This window comes from Leuciscus leuciscus (genome assembly GCF_965113295.1).
Source record: "Leuciscus leuciscus genome assembly, chromosome: 7".
Classification (NCBI taxonomy): Eukaryota; Metazoa; Chordata; class Actinopteri; order Cypriniformes; family Leuciscidae; genus Leuciscus; species Leuciscus leuciscus.
In genome coordinates, this window is record NC_138731.1 from 11736454 (window position 1) to 11760757 (window position 24304).

The window sequence follows — 24304 nt, forward strand, 5'->3', positions numbered from 1 at the left end:
GATGATGCTGTCCAGATAGGCAGCTCACTAGGTTTTTTGGACACAGACACAGGATTATTTCACACCCACTTTTTACACACTTTTTTGTGTAACTCACATAAAAAAGTTATGCAACATCAAGTTTCATAATGATGACAAGAGCATATATGTCACAAACTGGTCTTTAATTATAAAGTTACAAGTAAATGTTTTAATAAAATAACTGAATAGAAAAGTGTAGAAAAGTATTATTTTTTTCCAGTCCAAATGATAGTGTGCAATATCCATCTATTTAAAAACAAATGTTTTCTGTTCATAAGATGTCAAAAGTGCACAAAATAAACCCATTATAATACAGTACCAGATATACAAATACATTGTTTTTTTGCACTACAGTCCAGTACATTAGTACACATTTCATATAGAATATGAAATGTGCTTATGGATCATCTGAAGGTCTCCTCTTCATTTTATAAACATGGCAGCAGAAGGTGTTATTTTTCTCCTGGACAATATGAATAATCGTGTCTCTATCAAAGTACACTTCATGACTGTAGGTCTGAAAAACAAACACAGAGGATGTTAGGTTATGACAAATGGAGTGAATGATATAAAACAAAACAAAAAAAACATTAATTTAAATGTCATACCACATCCCATGGCTCTTTTAGAGGAACTCTCTTCATTAAAATCCCTGTCTTATTGTCATGTAGACGAAGATGGGCTTGTCCTTCATCTTCAGCGTGAGTGGTGTCTATCACAGCCAGCAGATCAAGTTCATCTTCATACTTCACCATCCTGAAAGTCTAGATAAGGCCTTACATCAGTACACCAGACCCATCAGTACACCAGACCTATCAGTATCATGTGACAATAAAACCTACCATATATCAGCATTCATTCTTCCACTATATTATTTAACAATTAAGGTTCCAATCAGATGATTGAGAATTATGTCATCATTTACTCCCCATCAAGTTTAAACCCTTATACACTCTTAAAAATAAAGGGGGTTTTCATATTGATGCCACACAAGAACAATGTTGGGTTCCCCAAGAACCTTTCAGTGAACAGTTCTTAAAGGGATATTCACCGCTGGAAAGATGAATGTGTATTTAAATTGGGTCATTTATGTTGTAGAAATGTGAAATTATTTTAGAAGTTGGTGCCTTTTAGACTGAGAAAAGCCAGAAAATGTTTTTGGCTCATGTTTGGCGCATCTTAATAGCAGGAGTAAACAGGGTCTTAGAGTGTGTGTGGGCAGGTGGTCGGCTGTACCTCTTGTGCAGGGTCATCATCTAACAACTGGAATCTCCTTTTCACTGTACGACCAGAAGAGGTCACAATCACCTGAGGTGCCTGTGGGCATGAAGAACCTTGTTTACAAACCACCCAAAAAAGAGCCTTCTATGCAGTATTGATCTTCTTTTACAATAAATATCAGCTGGTATTTCTGCTGAGTGAGTCTGATGGTGACAAAATCGATTGTCGGTTAAAAAACTATAGTATCAAAATGTCAATAATATTCTGTTGCAACTACAGCTGGTAATGAACCCACAGACAACAATTACACTATTGTCACGAGCAGCGGTGATGGAGAAGTCCGTGACTATCTCACACTTCCGGTCACATCCAGTTTCAGCCATGATCTTCAGAACACTGTAACAGAGAAAATTAAAAACAGCAATTATAGAGAAAAGTGGTTCATCCACATTATTCCTATGGCACAATGTTCAAAGTCACGGATCCTCATTCACTTGTTTATCATTGTCCAAGTGTGACACTGTTTATAATAAGATTCCTGTTACATACGCATATTTAATGTGCAACTTTGTCTCTCTTTTGCCATATATAATAATAATCATGCTCACTTTATTGCGCTGGGTCCTGCATGAACAATTCGGCCCGAATCATCTGGGTGAAAAAAGATCCAGTCTGCTTCCAGAGAGTCACATTTCATGTCCTGAACACCGCTCTTAGCCTGATGACAGATCATTGGATTATATAGACACATAACAAAGAAAAACAGCTTAAATTAAATGACGCTTGTGCCAATTATTGAACATAAGTGTTCTTTTTCTTAGAACCAAAGTCTTAATTTACTGTGTAATTCTATAAGTAATATAATTATCAGATAAACCTAATACTATTTGTCTTGTCTTGCTCTAAAAGTTTAATATGTCCACCATAATAGATAATAATTTCAACCTAAATGCAACATAAAGGTTACACACATTCACTCTCACTGCATGTACAGGATTGTTCTGCATAGGACTATGAACATGTGTATGAATCAGAGTAATCACCAGCTCTCCGTCAGTGATGGAGCAGATATGATGGGTTCCTCTGTGTCTCTTATGGTTGGGGGTGTAGATGTAGTGCCAGGGATGACCTCCGATCTGAACCCCGTTCTCAAAGTATGACATCTCAAACAATACGGGAGGACACTCTGTAGAGAGAAGTGTTGACAACTGGTGTTCAATTTTGTCACCTATAATTTTTTTTTTTTAAAGTAGTCTTAAGGCCCTTTCACACTGAGAGCGTATAAAGTGAAGCGAATCACGGGCGAACAGTGCTTTCACACCTAACTCGAAACAATTGATCGGCTTTGGCTAATCCACACCTGTACGATAGGTGACGCTGGACGAGAATACATTTTTCCTCATAATTGCATCTTGTAAGTCTTTCCATTTCATATACTCATTTACTCTACAAGTTTCCTGATTTACAATATTATCATATATATTTAAGATACTTTCTACACTATGAAAACTGGTAAAACTCAAAAGCTTCTCTCAAAAGCTAAAACTGTGAAATTCCTCATAGTAATTCCAATAATTCTAAATTTCCTCAGAAACTCTTACACACTTCAACTGTCTGCAACTTTTTTCAGTAATGTTTCCTAGTTATTACAGAGGTGGCTAATGACAAATAAGGAGAAAAATCATTGGATATTTAGAAAAATGAAGAACAGCCTTTTCAAGCAGATTTCTTATTGGAATGACCATGATTGGTCACCAAAAAGCCTAAGAAAGTAACTGGATCATTTTACTGCAAAATATTCCATAGATAAAAGTGATCTATGCCTGGTTTCAAGGCTTAAGCCTGTAGCTATGCTTTTATAGAGGTGGTCATGCTTGCTGATGATCAATTAATGATCAAAGATATTTGATAAGCAGTGTCTGACTGCTACTAACCCTCTTAATTCCTATGGAAGCAGTATGGGTGTACTTAGTTTGTCACACATGGCTTTTCGATTTTGGCCTAGTTTTAGTTAAATAAATAATGACACAGTGTAGTATGTCATGTGTTGTTGTTCATCTGAGGTTGTATTTACCTAATTTTAAGACCTGCTAAAGGTTTTTATTTTGTCCTGATACATAAAACCATATAATTCAATAGTGTCCTTTCTTTTTCACATGACTGTATATGACAAAACTGAGCCTGTGTAAAACATTACTTTATGGCCTGGTTTCACAGACAGGGCTTAGATTAAGCCAGGATTAGGCTTCAGTTCAATTAGGACATTAAAGTAGCTTTTATAAACATGCCTTAGAAAAAAACATACTGGTGTGAATCTCGAGACCGAATAATGACACTTGACATATTTTCACAAATTCACTGACAAGATAAGTCAGTGCAAGCTGCTTTCAGTTAAGACACTGCTTATCAAATATCTTTGATCATTAATTGATCATCAGCAAAGATGATCACCTCTAAAAAAGCAGAAGTTTTGGCAGTTTGCTGGTCTGGAGCATTCAGGTGTGTGCTAACACAATGCCAAAGACATCGGCAATTATCTTAGATAAGTAATTGTTGCAGCCATCAATCTGACAAGGGTTATACGGCCATTTCCAAACAATTTGAAGTCCATCATTCAACAGCGAGGAAGATTATTCATAAGTGGAAAACATTCAAGACAGTTGCCAATCTTCCCAGGAGTGGACGTCCCAGCAAATTCACCCCAAGGTCAAGAGCGTGCACTGCTCAGAGAAATCGCAAAAAACACCCAAGAGCTACATCTCAAACTCTACAGGCCTCAGTTTACATGTTAAATGTTAAAGTTAATGACAGTACAATTAGAAAAAGACAGGGTAAGTATGGCATGTTTTGAAGGGTTGCAAGGAGAAAGCTTCTTCTCTCTAAAAAGAACATGGCAGAATGGCTTAGGTTTGCAAAGTTGCATTTGAACAAACAACAAGACTTCTGGACCAATGTCCTTTTTTCCAACGGTCAAGCATGGTGGTGGAGGGCTGATGACTTGGGCTTGTTTTGCAGCCACCTGACCTGGGCATCTTGCAGTCATTGAGTAAGCCATGAACTCCTCTGCATACCAAAGTGTTCTAGAGACAGATGTGAGGCCATCTGTCCGACAGCTGAATCAGGCCGATATTGGGTCATGCATCAGGACAATGACACAAAGCACACCAGCAAATCTACAACAGAATGCACCGGTCCAGTCAAAACCCAAACCTCAAACCAAATGAAATGTTGCGGTGGGACCTTAAAGGGATAGTTCACCCAAAAATGAAAATTCTGTCAGTAATTACAGTAATTACCCTCATGTTGTTCCATCCCCGTAAGACTTTCGTTCATCTTCGGAACACAAATTAAGATATTTTTGATGAAATCTGAGAGCTGGATCACTCCTCCATAGGCTTCTAGGTAACTTCATTCTGCCGGCCCAGAAAAGTTAGTAAAGACATTGTTAAAATACTCCACGTGACTACAGTGGCTCAACCTTAAGTTTATCAAGCGACAAGGATCCTTTTTGTGTGCAAAAACAAACAAAAATAACAACTTTATTCAACTATTCATTTTCTTCTGAGGTCTCTCTGACGTGAGTTCACGAAAGCGCCGCGACGCACGCGCGAGAACTGAGAAGATGACGCAGATGGGTCTCGATGTTATGAGCTCAGTGGTAAGAAAAGGTGTTTTGTAGGCTCATGTTATGACCCTGGACTGTCAGAGTGAGAGATTGCACTGTGTTTTCAACATAATGGGAACAAAATATTCCATCACACATGAGGCACGAGGTCCTGAATGTAAAATAACTAATGGTGAAAATAACTGCATGACTTTGCAATAACTTTAACAGTTTCACCTAAATAGATTATGCCATTTTAATTGACACATTTTTAAACATTTGTCTGAATCTCACAAACCCTGTCAAGAATGTCACCGAAAAATCTAAAGAGACAAAAATAATATTTGTATACATAGAAATCCTAGATACATTTTGTTTAAAAAAATAAATAATGAATCAACACTTTATCCACTTTTTAGAGCAAAAATTGAGGGAAATAAGGCAGTTATTTAAAAACATTTTTTTTTACTGTATATAAAATATCAGTCACCCACCATGAATGTGAAAGTTGACCGGGATACCATATGGAGCCTCTCCCACAATTCCTTTTCCACCATTAATCTCACACTGCTGTCCCAGAGCCAATTTCTCAATTCTATACTGAAGAGAAAAGAACACATATGGAATGACGATAAAACATACAGGGCAAATAAACCAAACAATCACAAAAAGGAATTATGTTTCAATTACCTTATTAACTATATACTCAAAACTGTAAAGTTTGACATGTTTTGAGCTGTGTGATACAGCTAAGACTCCCTGTGACAGCAGCACATCCACCACCGTCTTACCAAAGACCTGAACATAACATAACATACAGTAACATGACGTAACATAACATAACATGACGTAACATAACGTAACACAACGTAACGTAACATAACACAATGTAACACAACAACATAACGGAACATCTTTTATATTGACTCATTCATTTGACAATGCTCATTTGAATATATTTCAATAATAAAAATAGACAATAGATTAAAATACTACTTATCGAAACTAATATCTCGTTCTGAAATCCACAGGTTTCACTAAAATATGTTGCATAAGTGGAGCTAAATTGAAATAAATGAATTAAAAAGATAATTTATAAAAATGTATGACATTCCATTACAACAAAAATAGATTTAAATGAATGTACTTATGCAGATATTACTTTTTTATTTATCTCCAGCATTCCTACAAGCTCCAGTGGAAAGACTTGAAATACGGCCACACGCATGAGGATGTTATTATCAACACCAGCCTGAGAGAGAGAGAGAGAGAGAGAGAGAGAGAGAGAGAGAGAGAGAGAGAGAGAGAGAGAGAGAGAGAGAGAGAGAGAGAGAGAGAGAAACATGAAATAACCATTGAAAAAAGTACCCTCATTCAGATGGTCCTGAAGCTGCAAACAACAGAAAACAGAAAAACAAAGTAAACTTGAATGTTATTTGGTCCAAGCCCTTATTCTACCCTTAAAGGACAAGTTCGGTATTTTTTGTCAAGGGTATTTGTTTTCAAGGGTAGACAGGTAGAGTGATGTATCATTGTAGGATTGTATAGCAATAAATTGATTATCGCAGAATTGCTGTATCGTGATATTATCGGTATCGTGAGCCATGTATCGTGTATCGTATCGCGAGGTACCCTGTGTCTCCCACCCCCACTCTTTTATGAGTACTGTGAATTCAGACATACTTTTGTCACATACTGTTTTTCGCCTACTATATATTAGGGAAGTATGCAAATTATTTCACATTTTGGATATAATTTCCTCCTAATTTTCCTCATAGATAGGGCAGCTGGTGAGAAAGTGTTGCCCTGTCTCAACATCTTCTTGGCTACAGTATGGGCAGATCCGGTGTTCTGACAATATATGCTACCTGCTATATTTGCATGGTTTTAAAGGACAAGTTCGGTATTTTACACTTAAAGCCCTGTTTTCAGATCGTTTCTGATGAAATACAACGGTTAAGATTGAAATTTGGACAAATGCTGCTGACCCGAGAATTTTCGGTTTCTGTGGTACAAAGACGTGAAACTCACCGAGTGGTCAGGGGTGTTCACTGATATGCTCACACAAAAATCGCTGCAAAAGATGCTTTCCAACAGGTTTTATCGTAGTTTTTCATCCAATACAAGTCAATGGAGTTGGACAAAAACTACGATAAAACCTGTTGGAAAGCATCTTTTGCAGCGATTTTTGTGAACACCGGATCTGCCCATACTGTAGCCAAGAAGATGTTGAGACAGGGCAACACTTTCTCACCAGCTGCCCTATCTATGAGGAAAATTAGGAGGAAATTATATCCAAAATGTGAAATAATTTGCATACTTCCCTAATATATAGTAGGCGAAAAACAGTATGTGACAAAAGTATGTCCGAATTCACAGTACTCATAAAAGAGTGGGGGTGGGAGACACAGGGTACCTCGCGATACGATACACGATACATGGCTCACGATACCGATAATATCACGATACAGCAATTCTGCGATAATCAATTTATTGGTATACAATCCTACAATGATACATCACTCTACCTGTCTACCCTTGAAAACAAAATGCCAGTGAAAAGGTTAAGTGCAGGATCTCCAGACTTTGGGGCATCTATTATTTTTAGGGGTGCACGATATATTGGCCACCATATCGGTATCGGCCGATATATGTTCATTTGTAACATTATCATTATCCGCCCGATAAGAATATTTGGCCAGTATATTTAAGCTGATAAATAATGGATTATTTCCTTCAGATGAGACACGTCAGATGCGCTATGTTCGCCATGATGATTCTGAATTGCTTGAAATATGATTGGAATCACTTCAAAAAAGGAAAATTCAGTTAAGTGCAAAATGTTCTGCCATATGCTACATACAATTATAATGAGAATGATGGCTTTTAAATTTGGGGGACTTTTGTTTTTGTAATCAGGCTCTCAAAAATTATTTTAAAATGTGGATTTAGATTTATCGGACAATATATCGGTTCTCGGCTTTCAAATTTAAAGAATTAAAGAATCGGTATTGGCCAAAATGTTAATATCGGTGCATCCCTAATAATTTTACTCACACTGCTGTCCGCCATCCCGTTAAAAACCTCTCTTTCTAATGCTGGGTACACACCAAAAGATTTTTTACATCTTATAAGATTTTCAAAATGTGACAGACCACAAACATGAGGACAAAAAATCCTAGATTTAAGGGTTTTGCTCCTATAGTGTGTGGTGTGCCGTGATGTGACAAAGACAGCACACCACACACAAACAGATTTTCAACCAGAGTCTCGACTATGAACACAGGAAATCTCGCAAAATATCGTGACACTTCAGAATAAGCATGACGGACGATATGCAGGAAGAAATTGCGATAGTGTTTGGAATGATTTTCACAGAAAATTCACGTGAAAAAACCATTGTACCTACCATTATATATAACCTTTTATACAGAAATATATTCATTCTTTATTGTCTTTATTTATTCTTTATTGGATTTATTGTCTCTTTAGAAAAAGTTATTTAATCCCTCTAGTCTATAGAACCTCACTGAACCCTTAACACTCAGCTTTTTTTTTTTTTTGCTTTTTTTTTTTATTGATTTTAAGAATTATACAATTACAGTCAGGGGGGTACAAAGAGTAAAGCCGATAAACAAACATAAAAAGACATATACATAAACAGTGACAAACTTAAAAGTTAAACAAAAATTTGAAAATGTTTACAGATTGAAACGCACTTTGCAGCTTTCTTATTTTTCAAACCCAATATTGTGTTTAGGTATTGTAAATTTTCTGCTCTTAAAATGAAAAACAAAGGCTTGTTTCCTCGAAATTTACACTTATGAATACTAAATCTTAACATTAAGCTTCCTGCAAGTGTGTGTGTGTGTGTGTGTGTGTGTGTGTGTGTGTGTGTGTGTGTGTGTGTGTGTGTGTGTGTGTGTGTGTGTGTGTGTGTGTGTGTGTGTGTGTGTGTGTGTGTGTGAGAATGACCGTGTCTTCCATCATCTCGCTTTCTGATTGGATATTGTTTCGTTTCACGTGATAATCTCCAGAGCGTGCGCGTGTTTGTCCTCGGGGTTCCCCCCACACATCAGGATTTCTGATCGTAAATATTAAACATGTTTTTCCGAGCAGGTTCGGACACTCTTAACACACCTCACACCAAGGGAAAATCTGATCAAATAATCTGTTAAACCATCAAGATAATCGGGACATAGCTAGGATTGTCGGAAGGGGAGAAATCGGCCCAAAATCAGCCCGATTATCTTTTGGTGTGTACCCAGCATTAGCATTAGGTTAACTTATGTTCAGATTTTCCTTATTCATGTGTTGAGCGCCACCTCGAGGAGCCATGAAGTAGTGATGCTGGGAATCTATTTAATTAAAATTAAAATATCGATATTTGGCATATGGATTATCATATCGCATGGGGAAGGACAACGATATTTTGCCCTATCGATATTTTGTCCCCTATAAAAGAGTAGGCAAACAGACCCCGGATCACCTACACCTAAAAAGAGGATTTATGAATGGCTGTGCATGCAAATACATGCAACACAGATATGAGCCTCAGTGGAGTCTGACCTGTCTTTGCAGAGTCGTCTGTTTGCTCTGAATGGATTTGACATAAAATGTCTCCTGCGAGGAGTCCCAACCTAAAGATCTGTTAACAAACTCATATTAGCACAACAAAAACACTTCATTTCAGATGTTATATTAATGAGATTGCTGCTTTTGCCAGAAAATGTACTGTAACATGCAGCTAGTTATTATTTCCAAATTATTAGCACTCAAAGAAATGTCAGCACCTGAATTTGAAATGCGAGGAGAGGTAGACCCTCTGTAGCGTTCCTCCAGTGTCAGCCGAGAGCCGAAGTAACCAGTTATGAGCTGTCAGAGCCAACAGACAGGATTTCTGCTCTGAAGCATTTGGTAGAACATTGTCCTGCAAAAAACAAACAAAAAATCAATTACACAGAAAGTAATATGCAAATGAATGACTTGCAGCAGATGATCAGACTTACTAGAGGACACTGGCACAACAATGCGTCTTCAATCTTCTCAGTTTTGGGAGTTTTGGGGAGCTCGTACAGCTGTTCTGGCTCGGGCAAAAGGCTGTGATTTGTAATACATTGGAGCCATATTAACAGATGTCATATTTTGGGAAAACATACTTTTCCTAAGTATCTTAACCTAATAAAATCAGATAGTTTACCTGCAATAACAACACCTGTAATTCTCAAAGTATATCCGTCCACTTTCATAAGAGATGAGGGACTTGGAAGTCTTGCTCCAAACCTTTACGAATTCTGTGTCATCCTATAAAGTCATGACATACTTTAATGAATTAAAACCTATTAAAAAATAGGTAAAAAGTTTGAAAATATTGCTATTTTAATTATTTTTGAAAGAAGTCTCTAATGCTCATCAAGCCTGCATTTATTTGATCAAAAATACAGAAAAACAGTAATATTGTGAAATATTCTTACAATTTAAAATAATGGTTTTCTATTTGAAAATACTTTCAAATATAATTTATTTCTGTGATGCAAAGCTGAATTTTCAGCATCATTACTCCAGTCTTCAGTGTCACATGATCCTTCAGAAATCATTCTAATATGATGATTTGCTCCATCATATTTGGAAACAGTTGGGCTGCTTATTTTATTTAATTTTTTCAGAATTCATTGATGAATAAAAAGTAAAATTACATTTATTTTTAAATTGAAATCTTTTTAAAAATAAATTCATACTTTTATTCAACAAGGATGTGTTGATCAAAAGTGATAATAAAGCTTTATATTGTTAGAAAAGATATCTATTTTGAATAAATGCTGTTCTTTTTTACTTGTTATTCTTCAATGAATTCTGAAAGAAGCACCACATGTTCCAAAAAATTATTAAGCAGCACCAACCAGTTTCCAACATTGATACTAAATCATCATATTAGAATGATTTCTGAAGGATCATGTGACACTGAAGACTTGGAGTAATGATGCTGAAAATTCAGCTTTGATCATAGAAATAAATTATATTGTAAAATATATTACTATAGAAAACCATTATTTTACATGCAGGCTTGGCGAGCATAAGAGACTGGCACTGTACATTTTAATCAGACTAATAAGAAAATAAACCCCCCAGTATCAAACACAGCAATACTTACTTGGAGAATGATGTTCCTCAGGATCTTAAGGTTTGCTCCCAGTAATCTGCCAGGATCATTGGATCCACGGGATCGGGATCTTGAAGTCAGGGCAGCACAGCTGTTCTTACTAGTGCGGGGCGCGCACGGGGACGAGAGCGCGCACATGGGGAACGACGAGCGACGACACTACTCACACCATTCAAATAAAATGCACTGACTACCACAAAACTAAGCGGAATAATCTTCAGAATTGCATCTAAGTAAGTGCTGGGTAAAGTCAACTCTCTGTCTTTTTTTTATTCGCAGACTCTGCTTGCTATATAATTATATAGCGTTGCTGAAAGTTATATCTAAACCACAACAGTTAACGTTAGCTAATATACCGAAGAGCATCTGCTTCCTATGACTTAAATAGTAAAATATCCCCAAATACATTTCTTCATTTCGCTATTGTTAAAGTTATGGTGTATTTTCGTGAGACATTTTGGCACTAAGCTAACATTGCAATTGTTTACAGAAATCCTCATATCGTCCGTTTCCAAAACGTTGCAAAATCATAGAATACATTCGTATAAAATCTTACAGTTGTCTGCTTCTAGTGGACATTTTTTGGTTGCTTGACATTGTAATCAGCCTACACTCTGCTCACATGTGTTTACAAAAACTTCCGGGTGTACGTCATCTCAAGGCGCATCGTCGCTGTTGCTATCTGGGAAATGTAGTTTAATGCTTCACATCAGATTCAGTATAGTAGATAAAGGCCTGGTTTCACAGACAGGATTTAGATTGAGCCAGGATTAGGCCTTAGCTCAATTGGGACATTTAAGTAGCTTTTATAAATTTGCCTTAGAAAAAAACATTACTGGTGTGCATCTTAAGACAAAACAATGGCACTGACATATTAAGATATAGGCTATCAGTGCAAGTTGATTTCAGTTAAAACAGCTCCAACATGCATTTTAGTCTGGGACTAGGCTTAAGCCTCGTCTGTGAAACCGGGCGACAGTGTGTTTGATTGGTAATGACCGTCATTAATTGCTGTTCTCAGATGAGCATGGAGAAATGAGGAGGTTTGTGAAGCTGACCGTCTGTGCTGTGAGGCTGTACAGTGGAGGAAGACCACCTGTCCCGTTAGGAGGAAGAATCCTCACTGACCCCGATGACATCTTTCAGCATAACATGTGGTACAGTCTACAGATGCTTGAGTCTTGTGAATGTGAGAACTGGCATGGTACTCATTTAGTACCATGGTATTGTGATCTGATCTGGTACCACAAAGGTATTTTACCAAGGAAGACATAAGATGATTGACATAAAATGAAGTAAAAGCAGTGGGACATCTGCAGGACTATTATTATAAGTATATATACATATACTGTATATATATACACCGGTCAAAAGTTTGAAAGCATTCATATTTTTTATGTTTTTGAAAGAAGTCTCTTCTGCTCATCAAGCCTGCATTTATTTAATAAAAAATACAGAAAAAAACGTAATATTGTGAAATATTATTACAATTTCTATTTGAATATACTTTAAAATATAATTTATTTCTGTGATGCAAAGCTGAATTTCCATCTGCCATTACTCCAGTCTTCAGTGTCACATGATTCTTCAGAAATCATTCTAATATGCTGATTTATTGTCAATGTCAATGTAATTATACACTACCTTTAAAAATGTTGGGGTCAGTAATTTTTTTTCTTTCTTTTTTTTGAAAGAAATTAATACTTTTATTCAGCAAGGATGTGTTAAATTGATAGAGAGTGTTAGTAAAGATTTATATTGTTAGAAAATAATTCTATTTTGAATAAATGCTGTACTTTTTTATTCATCAATGAATCCTGAAAAAAGTACCACAGTTTCCAAAAAAAAATTAAGCAGCACCAACACAGCTTTATAGAAATGTAGAAAAAAAAAAAGATACAGCTCCTCAGTGATCAAGCCAATGATAACACTTGGCACATAAATACATACATAAACCTGAAAGGAAGGAACCTTGGAGGAACTAAGATGCGGCTGAGGAAGCCCTCCTCCTTGGGTTGCGTTATCTATAAACTATCTACATCTATAAATGTACCAAAAATTAAGAACTTCAACAGATAATTCAAGCTTTCATTTATTTAAGTAATGAGATTAATAATATGTACTGATTGACTTAGTTGGGGGTTAAAAGATGCATTATATTCAATAGTAATATTATTGATTTGACTGCACTAATACTTCTGGACGAAAACAAAACTTGAACTGAATTGAGCTGAATAATGACACTATTCGCTGTTCACTCTGTACCTGCTACCCTTGGGAGATATCATTAGGAAGCATGGCATTAGTTTTCACTGTTATGCCGATGATACTCAGCTCTATATTTCTTCACGCCCTGATGAAACTTACCAATTCACAAAATTAACGGAATGCATAGCTGATATAAAAAACTGGATGACTAGTAATTTCCTACTGCTTAATTCTGAAAAACAAACAAACAGAGTTTCTAATTATTGGACAAAAAACGTCCTCACATAATAACTTAGAATACTGTCTAACACTTGATGGCTGCTCTGTCAAGTCGTCGGTTAGGAACCTGGGTGTGCTCTTTGATACCAATCTTTCATTTGAAAGTCACGTGTCTAGTATCTGTAAAACCGCATTTTTCCATCCTAAAAATATATCTAAATGACGTAATATGCTCTCATTGACAAATGCGCAAACATTAGTTAATGCGTTCATGACCTCAAGGCTAGATTATTGTAATGCTCTACTGGGTGGTTGCCCTGCACGCTTAATAAACAAACTACAGCTGGTCCAAAACGCAGCAGCTCGAGTTCTTACCAGAACCAGGAAGTATGACTATATTAGCCCAGTTCTGTCAACACTGCATTGGCTCCCTATTAAACATCGTATACATATTAAAAAATATTGCTGATTACTTACAAAGCACTAAATGGTTTAGCTCCCCAGTAATTGAGCGAGCTCTTAACGCATTATAGTCCTTCACATCTATTGCGATCTCAAAATTCCGGCCAGTTGATAATACCTAGAATATCAAAATCGACTGCTGGCGGAAGATCCTTCTCCTATTTAGCACCAAAACTTTGGAACAGTCTTCCTAACAATGTCCGGGAAGCAGACACACTCTGTCAGTTCAAATCTAGACTAAAAACACATCTCTTTGATCTAGCATACACATAACACATTATAAACTTCTATAATTCAATGTTAGGCTGCATAGATTAGGTCAGCCGGAAGCGGGAACACTCCCCATGAATCCTGATGTACTCGTTACATCATAAGAAACATGGCGTCTACGCTAATATTAGTCTCGCTGTTTATCCCGAGATTTACCGCAGTCTGCCGTATCCTGGCCGTATCCAGATCTGATGAAGGACCTGCTCCTGGACACGACGGCAACGCCTTCCTAAAGTGTCAACTAGACTCTCCCCTGTGAAGGCCTCCTTCTCCTTTCCTTTCCCTCTGTACAGATAAACGTTGTCAAAATATTTCCATTTCACATGGATACGCAGAAGCGATAAAAGATTCTGTATTATACATTTTTAAGGCCAGACAATTAATTTGTTGAGGTCAATTTGTAAAGAAAGACTACATGCCTGCGCACATTAAAATTCAAACGTACATTCCTATAGACTAAACACGTAATACGCATGTGTACGCCGTCAGCGTTTTCACAGATTCACGTTTTTGAAGTTTACGCGAAGATGATAACTTTTTTCTAAAATTTTCAAGGCTTGACCCTTGGAACCTATTTCAAGGTTTGCGTTCTTGAGCCACCAGGCACTGTTGTTGTGCGAATAAGCGGGCCGGAGTGTGTTAAGGGTTTTCTGTTAGAAAAGGGTGTCGTGTAAGCGGCCCCTAAGTTAATAACTAATGATCTTTGCAATGGAAGTGAATCAATCAAAACTAACTTTAGCTGGACAATAACTTTATTCTAGAGCTGCTGTAAAGCCAAAACAATCTCTGTTACTTTCATTTCGTATTATCACTGTAAAGCTGCTGTGAACAATCTGTATTGTGTAAAGCGTTATATAATTATTTTGTTTAGAAAATAATCCCACATTAAAAGGATTCTATTGTTTGCATTTATTGCCCAGCAGATTAATGCTTAAAGGGTTAATTCACACAAAAATGGAAAATTCTGTCATTAATTACTCACCATCATGTTGTTCCAAACCTGTAAGACTTTCTTTCATCTTCGTTACATAAATCAAGATATTTTTAATCAAATCTGAGCAATTTCTATCCCTCCATTGACAGCTTCATAAAGTGCATAAAGAGATCGTAACACTAATCCATATGAACTGAGCAGTTTATTCCACATTTTCTAAAGAGACTCGATCACTTTATATGATAAACAGATTTAATTTTTGCTTTTATTCACAGAAACATTTATCAGCGAACATAAGCAGAAGCTCAACCGAACCTTCTTGCTGAAGCTCAAAAATGCTGCGTAACACGAGAATGAACCTCATTGGTTCTTGCAGAAGCTCAAACGTGCTGCGTAACACGAGAATGAACCTCATTGGTTCTTGCTGAAGCTCAAACGTGCCGCGTAACACGAGAATGAACCTCATTGGTTCTTGCAGAAGCTCAAACGTGCTGCGTAACACGAGAATGAACCTCATTGGTTCTTGCAGAAGCTCAAACGTGCTGCGTAACACGAGAATGAACCTCATTGGTTCTTGCAGAAGCTCAAACGTGCTGCGTAACACGAGAATGAACCTCATTGGTTCTTGCAGAAGCTCAAACGTGCTGCGTAACACTAGAATGAACCTCATTGGTTCTTGCTGAAGCTCAAATGCGCTGCGTAACACGAGAATGAACCTCATTGGTTCTTGCAGAAGCTCAAACGTGCCGCGTAACACGAGAATGAACCTCATTGGTTCTTGCAGAAGCTCAAACGTGCTGCGTAACACGAGAATGAACCTCATTGGTTCTTGCAGAAGCTCAAACGTGCTGCGTAACACGAGAATGAACCTCATTGGTTCTTGCTGAAGCTCAAACGTGCTGCGTAACACGAGAATGAACCTCATTGGTTCTTGCTGAAGCTCAAACGTGCTGCGTAACACTACAGGGTGGGCCATTTATATGGATACACCGTGGTGGCATGGGAGTGGTTGGTGATATTGAGGTCCTGTTTGTGGCACATTAGTATATGTCATGGTCACCACCCATCTTGAGGAGTTTGCCCCCTCACATGTACTGGTGTGCCACAAACGGGACTTTGGTTTCACCAGCCATTCCCATGTTGTTGCGGTGTATCCATATAAATGGCCCACCCTGTAGAATGAACCTCATTGGTTCTTGCTGAAGCTCAAACGTGCTGCGTAACACGAGAATGAACCTCATTGGTTCTCACACGTCAAGCAAACATGCTTGAGCTTCCATTTACCAGATCTGATGTGTTGATGAATGTTTAAATGTGGGTAAAAGCCTAAATTAAATCTGTTCATCATATAAAGCGATCGAGTCTCATAAGAAAATCTGGACTAAACCGCTCAATTCATATGGATTATTTTTAAGATCTCTTTATGAATGTGTTGAAGCGTCAAAGTGGTAGATGTGTAGCTGTCAATGGAGGGACAGAAAGCTCTCAGATCTTCATTTGTGTTCTGAAGATGACCGGAAGTCTTAGGGGTTTGGAATGACATCAGGTGAGTAAATGATGACAGAATTTTCATTTTTGGGGGAACTATCCCTTTAATCAAAGTTTAATCAAATTTGCAAGAACTGAAAAAGAACAATTGAGTGAAATGAATGTTCATACTGTGTGCTGTGCCTCAGGGATCATGTGCAGTGGACTGAAGAAGAGAGAGAGAAAGCCCAGCAGAAAGCAGAGGAGAACTCGAAAGAGAAGATTCCTGAAGAAGAGCAATGTAAGTATTCAAAACTAATTAGTGGTTGCCAGCTAGTTTTTCTAGTTTTGATTCCGTGTTGTTTTCTCTCCCATCAGCAAAATATGACAGAGAAGCTCATAAATATTGGGACCGATTTTATGAGATGCACCAGAGCAAGTTCTTCAGAAACCGGAATTGGCTCTTCACTGAGTTCCCAGAGCTTCTCCCTCCAGACGCTGCAGGGATGTATACGGGAAGTCTGGGAACAGAGTCTGGGAACGGAGAAAAGCCCCAGCCCTGCAGTTCCAGCACATTAACCAGTGAAACGGACACATTCCCTGGACAACATGCTGCTTTTAGGATACTAGAGGTGTTACCGCCATTCAGACACGCAAAAAACTAGTTCTTTATTACCAAATAATCATTTCTGATGTTTTAAATCATTTAGGAAGGCTCATTCACACCAAGGGCCATAACGATAACTAGTTCTGATGTTCTGTTTTAACAGCTGATAGAGTTTTATAAGGCTAATAAAAAGCTGGCCGAATGTGTTTGTCATTTGTGGTGCCAGCATCACTTTATCTTATGGTCAGTTTAATAAAACGCAATGTTTCTGAACGTTTAGCATAGCCCTAATGTTTCTGTGATGTTGTACAATTTCTTCAAGCTGTAACAGAATATTTGCGGGTGTGGGAGGGAGAGGAACACACACATTGCGGAGCGGGCGGTAATGGTCAGAGATTCAGCTCGAGTGAGAAACCGTATCATTAGAATCACTTCAGATGATAAATGTTAAAAACATTGACAGCCAATCAGAATCCATCCTGCTTTATAGAGCTTGAGCATTTAAAACAGCAGACTGCATGCTTAGAATAACAGAACGATAGTGTGTGTTGTGTGGGCACTATCGTTATCATTCTTCGTGTGAGTCGGCGTTTAAGTTTAGGTGATTTTGATGTGTGTGTTTATGCAGGTGGGCTGTGGTGTTGGTAACAGTGTGTTTCCCATCATCAGCACCATCAGGTAAGAGCATCCGCTTTATGTTTCTCATTTTTATTACTAGGAGAAATGATGTAGAAAAGCACTGTGAACTACACTACCATTTAAAGGTTTGGGGTCAGTAAGATGTTGTTGGAAACGTTTTTGAAAGAAGTCTCTTATGTTCGCCAAGGCTGCATTTATTTGATTAAAAATATAGTAAAAACTGTAACATTGTGAATTATTATTATTATTATAATTTTCTATTTATTTATTTCTGTGATCAAAGCTGAATTTTCAGCAGCATTACTCCAGTCTTCATTGTCACGTGATCCTTCAGAAATAATTCTAATATGTGACCCTAGATCACAAAACCAGTCACAGGATCACAAAACCAGTCACAAGTCGCAAAGGTATATTTGTGGCAATAGCCAACAATACATTGTATGGGTCAAAATTATTGATTTTACTTTTATGCCGAAAATCATTAGGATATTAAGGAAAGATCATGTTCCATGAAGATATTTTGTAAATTTCCTACCGTAAATATATACAAATGTATTTTTGTGAGTGAATGCGAGCCCAAGAGGGCCCACGTCACTCCTCTGTTCATCTCTCTGCACTGGCTACCTCTAGCTGCTCGCATCAAGTTCAAGGCACTGACGCTTGCTTACAGAACTATCACAGGCTCAGCTCCCTCCTACTTTCACTCACTCCTACGAGTCTACATCCCTACCAGACACCTAAGATCGGTCAACGAGCGACGTCTCGTGGTTCCATCACAGAAAGCCACAAAATCACTTTCCAGAACATTCTCATTTACAGTTCCATGCTGGTGGAACGCTCTCCCCACTCTCATCCGGAATGCAGAATCCCTGACAACATTCAAAAAACAGCTGAAAACCAATCTCTTCCGTGAGCACTTAACCTTATAGAAAAAAAAAAAAAAAAAAAAAAAAAAAAAAAAAATTTCCTTTCCCTTTGAAACATCACTTATCAGGCTTATGCTACTCTGAATAATACCTGAACTTCGTATTTTGAGCACTTCCTGCGTTGTTGTTGCTTTTGCCTCTTTATGATGACCCGCTGAATTTAGTCCTAATTTGTAAGTCGCTTTGGATAAGGGCGTCTGCTAAATGACTAAATGTAAAATGTAAATGTAAATGAATGCAGCACAATCGCCAACATAAATGAACAACTTTAAAGGAGATTTTCTCAATGTTTCGAATTTTTTTGCACCCTCAGATTCCAGATTTACAAATAGTTGTATCTCGGCCAAATATTGTCCTATCCTAACAAACCATACATCAATGGAAATCTTATTTATTCAGCATTCATATGATGTATACATATCAATTTCATAAAATTGCTCCATGTGACTGGTGGTTTTGTGGTCCAGGGTCACATATGATGATTTGCTGATTTGTGCATTTATTATTATTATTTTTACAGTTGTGCTGTTTAATGATTTTTGGTGAAAACCATGATACATTTTTTCTTTCTTGATTATTTGATAAATAGAAACTTCCAAAGAACAGGGTTTATTTTGAAGTAGAAATCTTTGGTAACATTATAAATGGTTTTACTGTCAATTTTAATCAATTTAATCCATTATTTTAATAAAATCTCACTGACCCAAACATTTGAACAGTTGTGTAGATCTCATGCTCTGTCTTCTGAAGCCGTTCAATAGTTTCGTGTGAGGAACTATATCTTGAATATTTAAGTTGTTCTTGTGTAATGTAATCAAATCTGTATTGTATGTCAATGTTTTCCATGTAATAAGTGTAGTAACCATGTAATAAGCGGAATATTGTACAGTCAGAAATGTTCAGGTCATAACTGGGTGACCTCAAAGCAAAAGCTGACTGCATTATCCCATACTTATTAAGTTATCAGATAAGGAGATGAAAATCCAAAAGTAATAGAAACACTAATTGGGAGTAGCAAGTAAAAGCAAGCATATTTGTGTATTTTTAGGGGCAGCAAGGCGTTTCTTTACTGCTGTGACTTCTCATCTCGAGCTGTTGAGCTCATCCAGGTAAATCACAGTGACATGTCTCTGCTTCTCAGCGCATAATTACACCTGCCACCTTTCCATCAAGCAGAGCCCACACACACATCCCAGATACACATTAGCGAAAGCCTCTGAGAATGGATAAAGATGGGGGGAGGGCAACATATTCTGTTCTCCATCCATATAAGTGACGGCTGATCAGTGGTGTGGGAGTTTGGCTCTGTCTCCTGGTGCTTGATGCTTTTTGGTATGCAGAGACCTTCATCGAATGCCAGCAGCGGAACATATTGAATGGCGGGGGAAGTGACATCAAGCATGCAGCGGCAGTGCTGCATATATGCTTTGATTTTTATTCTAATATAAAAACTAATATCTTTACATTTTGTGAAGAAAATTTGAGTTTGCCTGTGCAAAAGTCACAGCCGTGTTGCTTGGGTGTTGGTCCAAGTAGAGCCACAGAGTAGAGTCTCTTAATATGACTTGATAAAAATCATAAATGTTTCTTGAGCAGCAAATCAGCATATTAGAATGATTTCTGAAGGATCATGTGACACTGAAGACTGGAGAATGAGGCTGAAAATTAATTTTAATTAATTACATTTTACATGACATTTTCAAATAGAAAGCAGCTATGTGTTAAACCAAGAGGAATTCATGGAACTTAAAATAAATGTATAGAAATTTTCTTCAATATTTTAATAATTAATTTTGAATAAAAAATATTTAATTGTAATGTATACAATATATAAAGTACAGTTGTATATATCATTGTAGTGCTGAATTTAATTTATGCTAGTGATCATTTTAATACAGCTTTTTTAATACAGCTTTTTTTTCCCTTTTGATTCTGGGTTGAAATATGACCTGAACATTTCATTATGAGATTCACCCTAAAAGTAATTTTATTTAGTCTATTTGAAATGTGATTAAAGCGATTCCCAAAGTGTCAACAGCTTTCATATTCAGATAAATGAAACTCATAATGTTTGTTAATTGTATTAGTATGAAAAAAATGTCCACGAGGCAGTCGTTAAAAATGCTTCAGTAAAACTTCAGCCAATTGCACGTTTTCCCTTGCAGGAGCACCCAGACTATGACCCTGCGGTGTGTCACGCATTCGTGCGGGACATTTGTGACCCAACGTCCCCATTTCCCTTCCCCCCTGAGAGTTTGGACATTATTCTGGTGGTCTTTGTGCTCTCTGCCATCCACCCAGCACGGTAATAAAGGTCACACACACATGCGCACACACACACACACACACACACACACACATTCATTATGTTAACACTGTAACGCACTTGCCCAGCATGCATCTGACATTAGAGTGTTTATATGCCCAGTATCCACAGTGTCCATTACTGCTGTCTCACTTATAGCAGACATTTCCAGTTTACCTCACTGTTACCCTTCAGCCAAATCCACCTATCACAACGTGTATTTAATATCTGTAAAATATTTAATATACTTCAAAATAGCATGAGAACAGCATTAGAAGCACGTTTTTTTATTTTATCATTAAACCACCTTAAATTTTTTTAGTATTCAAAAAGTTTTTTAGCGTTAATATACAAACTTAACATTTACCAGTCCATAGATTTATGTGGCAGGTTAAGTCAAAACATGATTATTTATTTATGTTAAAGCCAGTGTTGTAGCTTTAGAAGTTATCTATGATATCTTCAAACATAAACATGATCTTGACAGTAATGATATGGAAAACTCTCAAATCTTGAGCAATGTTATGGAACATTGAGTGTTTGAGATTGTCAGTTTACATATTTCACCACAGCTCTGGAGTATCTATGGCTTTTTGCAAATGGAATTGAGTGCAAACATGAAACACTTACATATGAAGCTTGAATTGGAAGCTCGCAGAACCATAGACTAGAATATTTTCTCTTTTGTTTGCATTAGCAAAGTGTTTCACGTTTGCTTTGCACTCAGAGATGTTGAACTAATATTTTACTTGTCCCTTGTCAGATTCACAGATAAATTACAGAGTTTTTAATACATTCCCTCAAATATAGTCTACACAATATTGAGTCTGAGTTATTTATACAGTGCACTTATTACAGGTTCAATCCCTCTAGACTAGAGGAACCATGAGCTGAAGTGTCTTAATCAAGGTTACATGGTGATATAGCTTATAGATAAACCCTGATAGGATTTAAATCTACAACCTTACTGTTAGAAACTCAGATCTTCAGCCCCTCATCAGATCCGTCATTTCAGGGAATTGAACACAGTGCACACAATTGCCAGGGAATCCCTGTTTTTACATGAGAATTTGCATAAAAATCATTAAAAAATACTACTTGAAATCAAATTTGATGTTAAATGTACTAAAATAACTCAAAGTAAAACTGGAATGAATAAAAAACTTTCAAAACTAATAAAAATGACAAAAAACACAACAAAATTAATCAAACTTTAAAATAAAAATGAATTCAAAATATTAATAATAGCATCCCAGTGATTCTAATACATGTGTTAGTGAGTTTGTAAATTCATTTTCTATAGCAAATTATAATTCCACCTTAAATCTGTTTTTAAGTTCTAAATTTTATAGAATTGTAAAAACAAAATGCTAATTCTGTCATCATTTATTCACCCTCATGTCATTCCAAATTCATCATTTAGCAGAATTTCTGAGTTTTTTCCACATACAACAGCAACTCAGGCTGTCAAGATTCATAAAGGATTCAAAAAAAGCACCATAAAAACGTCTCTATGCAAATTATATGGAGAAATTGCCATTCTATTCAAACTCATGTGATGCCATTTGGAAGCCTAATGGCGTCTCTGTTATTATCTAAATATGAATCTGTGTAAAACACCTTTAACTGCTCTGCTTTGCTCCAGCAGAGCTCCAGGAGTGGTGAAGAGTTTGGCTGGACAGCTGAAGCCTGGAGGAATCATGCTGTTCAGAGACTATGGCAGATATGATCTGTCACAACTGCGATTTAAAAAAGGTGATTGTCTCTGTTGGCTCATTAAACCCCGGCTCAGTCTCTTCATTGCCTAATATGTCATGTGTTAGCTGTGAATGTTGAAAACACTGATACAGAGACCCCTCTTTGTATTCTATTTAAAATGCACATTAAACCAGTTTCATTGTGTGGAGGTATGCACATACACACATACTGTAAATACACACACTTTTTCCTCTCATGCTCAGTCACATTAGCATTATCTCGTGAACCCTTTTATCTACACTATATCAGGAACATGTTCATTTTAACCCACAGTTGATATAATTCAGCATTGTAATTAATATTATTACAAAGTCCATTACTACAATGATTCAGTTTTAATTGATTTCCAAATCGTCAATACAATATACAACACATTATGTTTTCTTTCCTTAAAAAACAACTGAATGTGTTAAGCCTCTAATTATGAAAAAAATACAAGATTAATATTTTGACAGTCCTACGTTTTTTTATTCATGTTAAAAATATTAATTTCTTTTCTCGTAGATTTAACAAAACGGCATCAAAACTTGATTGTGATCGATTCTTGAATAACCGTGCATGACCACTGATCCCCTTTCCACAGGTCAGTGTTTGTCTGAAAACTTCTATACTCGTCAGGACGGAACCTGTGTGTATTTCTTCACAAAAGGTAGAACCATTTCAGCAGATTTTCGTACATATTATTTTTGTATTCCATGCAGTTTTGGCTCGCATAAACACCTATTCATGCTGAATGTCTTGATCTCTACAGATGAGGTTCATCATTTGTTTTCTAATGCTGGTTTGGAGGAGATTCAGAATTTGGAAGACAGAAGACTGCAGGTAAACAGAGGAAAGAAGGTGGTAATGCACAGAGTGTGGATGCAAAGCAAATACCGGAAGCCTTATCTGATTTCAGCATCTGTCTAGCACACTGAGCTCTACACTAATTCAGCTACTGAAAGGCTTATCAAGATTTTAAAGGACATTACCTTTGTGACAGACCTCAAGTATAGTAAATGATGGAGATGACACTATAAAAACATCAAGAAAGCAATCCTTATGTTTCTTTTAACTTCTGATGTGCCACTATTGTCCTTTGTCAATAGCTCCCATTTTGTAATGAATGCATTGTCTTTGCATTATTAGATATTTGAGTGAATTGTCGTTACGAGTTCTGAAAGTTTGAAAGACCATTTTACCATTGCATGTCATCAAATAATAATATGATTTAAGTCAAAAGGTGTTTGATTTTTCATTCAAGAATATTGTCTACGCTGTTTTACTGTTATTACAGCAAACTGTTAATTCTCACTGAAGGGCCAATCATTTTATTTGTTCTTTAAACATGTATTTGCTCAGGCTTTTTATACAATTGTTTGAGATGTACATTGAATATTATTGTTTTACATGTTTGTGATGGCAAATTGGTTTCCAAAGAAATAAATTTGATTTTAAAAAATGTTTATTTGATATTTATTTCACAAATTTGCTTCACAGTCATGATAATTATAAGATGTATAA

At 36.8% G+C, this 24304-nt stretch overlaps 2 protein-coding genes across 5 annotated transcripts; one reads left to right on the forward strand and one right to left on the reverse strand.

Moving 5' to 3' along the window:
• Positions 1 to 145: 145 nt before the first annotated feature.
• Positions 146 to 11144, reverse strand: dcaf17 (ddb1 and cul4 associated factor 17; the record flags this gene model as incomplete). 2 transcript variants are annotated; one of them, XM_082176172.1, is made up of 14 exons in its annotated part: positions 146 to 538; positions 630 to 785; positions 1258 to 1338; positions 1551 to 1638; positions 1851 to 1960; positions 2286 to 2428; positions 5341 to 5446; positions 5537 to 5644; positions 6009 to 6098; positions 9416 to 9494; positions 9640 to 9776; positions 9856 to 9946; positions 10047 to 10150; positions 10998 to 11144. In XM_082176172.1, the coding sequence occupies 14 exons, from the start codon at positions 11142 to 11144 to the stop codon at positions 419 to 421; spliced, it is 1560 nt and encodes a 519-aa protein (XP_082032298.1). In that variant the 3' UTR covers positions 146 to 418. The 2 variants fall into 2 exon arrangements, with proteins under 2 accessions (XP_082032298.1, XP_082032299.1); XM_082176173.1 differs by lacking the exon at positions 146 to 538 and having other exon boundaries at positions 648 to 785; positions 1538 to 1638.
• Positions 11116 to 24242, forward strand: mettl8 (methyltransferase 8, methylcytidine). Of its 3 annotated transcripts, none has more exons than XM_082176254.1 (10): positions 11116 to 11239; positions 12028 to 12163; positions 16776 to 16867; positions 16945 to 17198; positions 17802 to 17851; positions 19787 to 19847; positions 20904 to 21043; positions 22692 to 22798; positions 23385 to 23450; positions 23553 to 24242. In XM_082176254.1, the coding sequence occupies exons 2-10, from the start codon at positions 12042 to 12044 to the stop codon at positions 23708 to 23710; spliced, it is 1050 nt and encodes a 349-aa protein (XP_082032380.1). In that variant the 5' UTR covers positions 11116 to 11239; positions 12028 to 12041; the 3' UTR covers positions 23711 to 24242. The 3 variants fall into 3 exon arrangements, with proteins under 3 accessions (XP_082032380.1, XP_082032381.1, XP_082032382.1); XM_082176255.1 differs by having other exon boundaries at positions 11120 to 11250; XM_082176256.1 differs by lacking the exon at positions 11116 to 11239 and having other exon boundaries at positions 12058 to 12195.
• Positions 24243 to 24304: the final 62 nt, after the last annotated feature.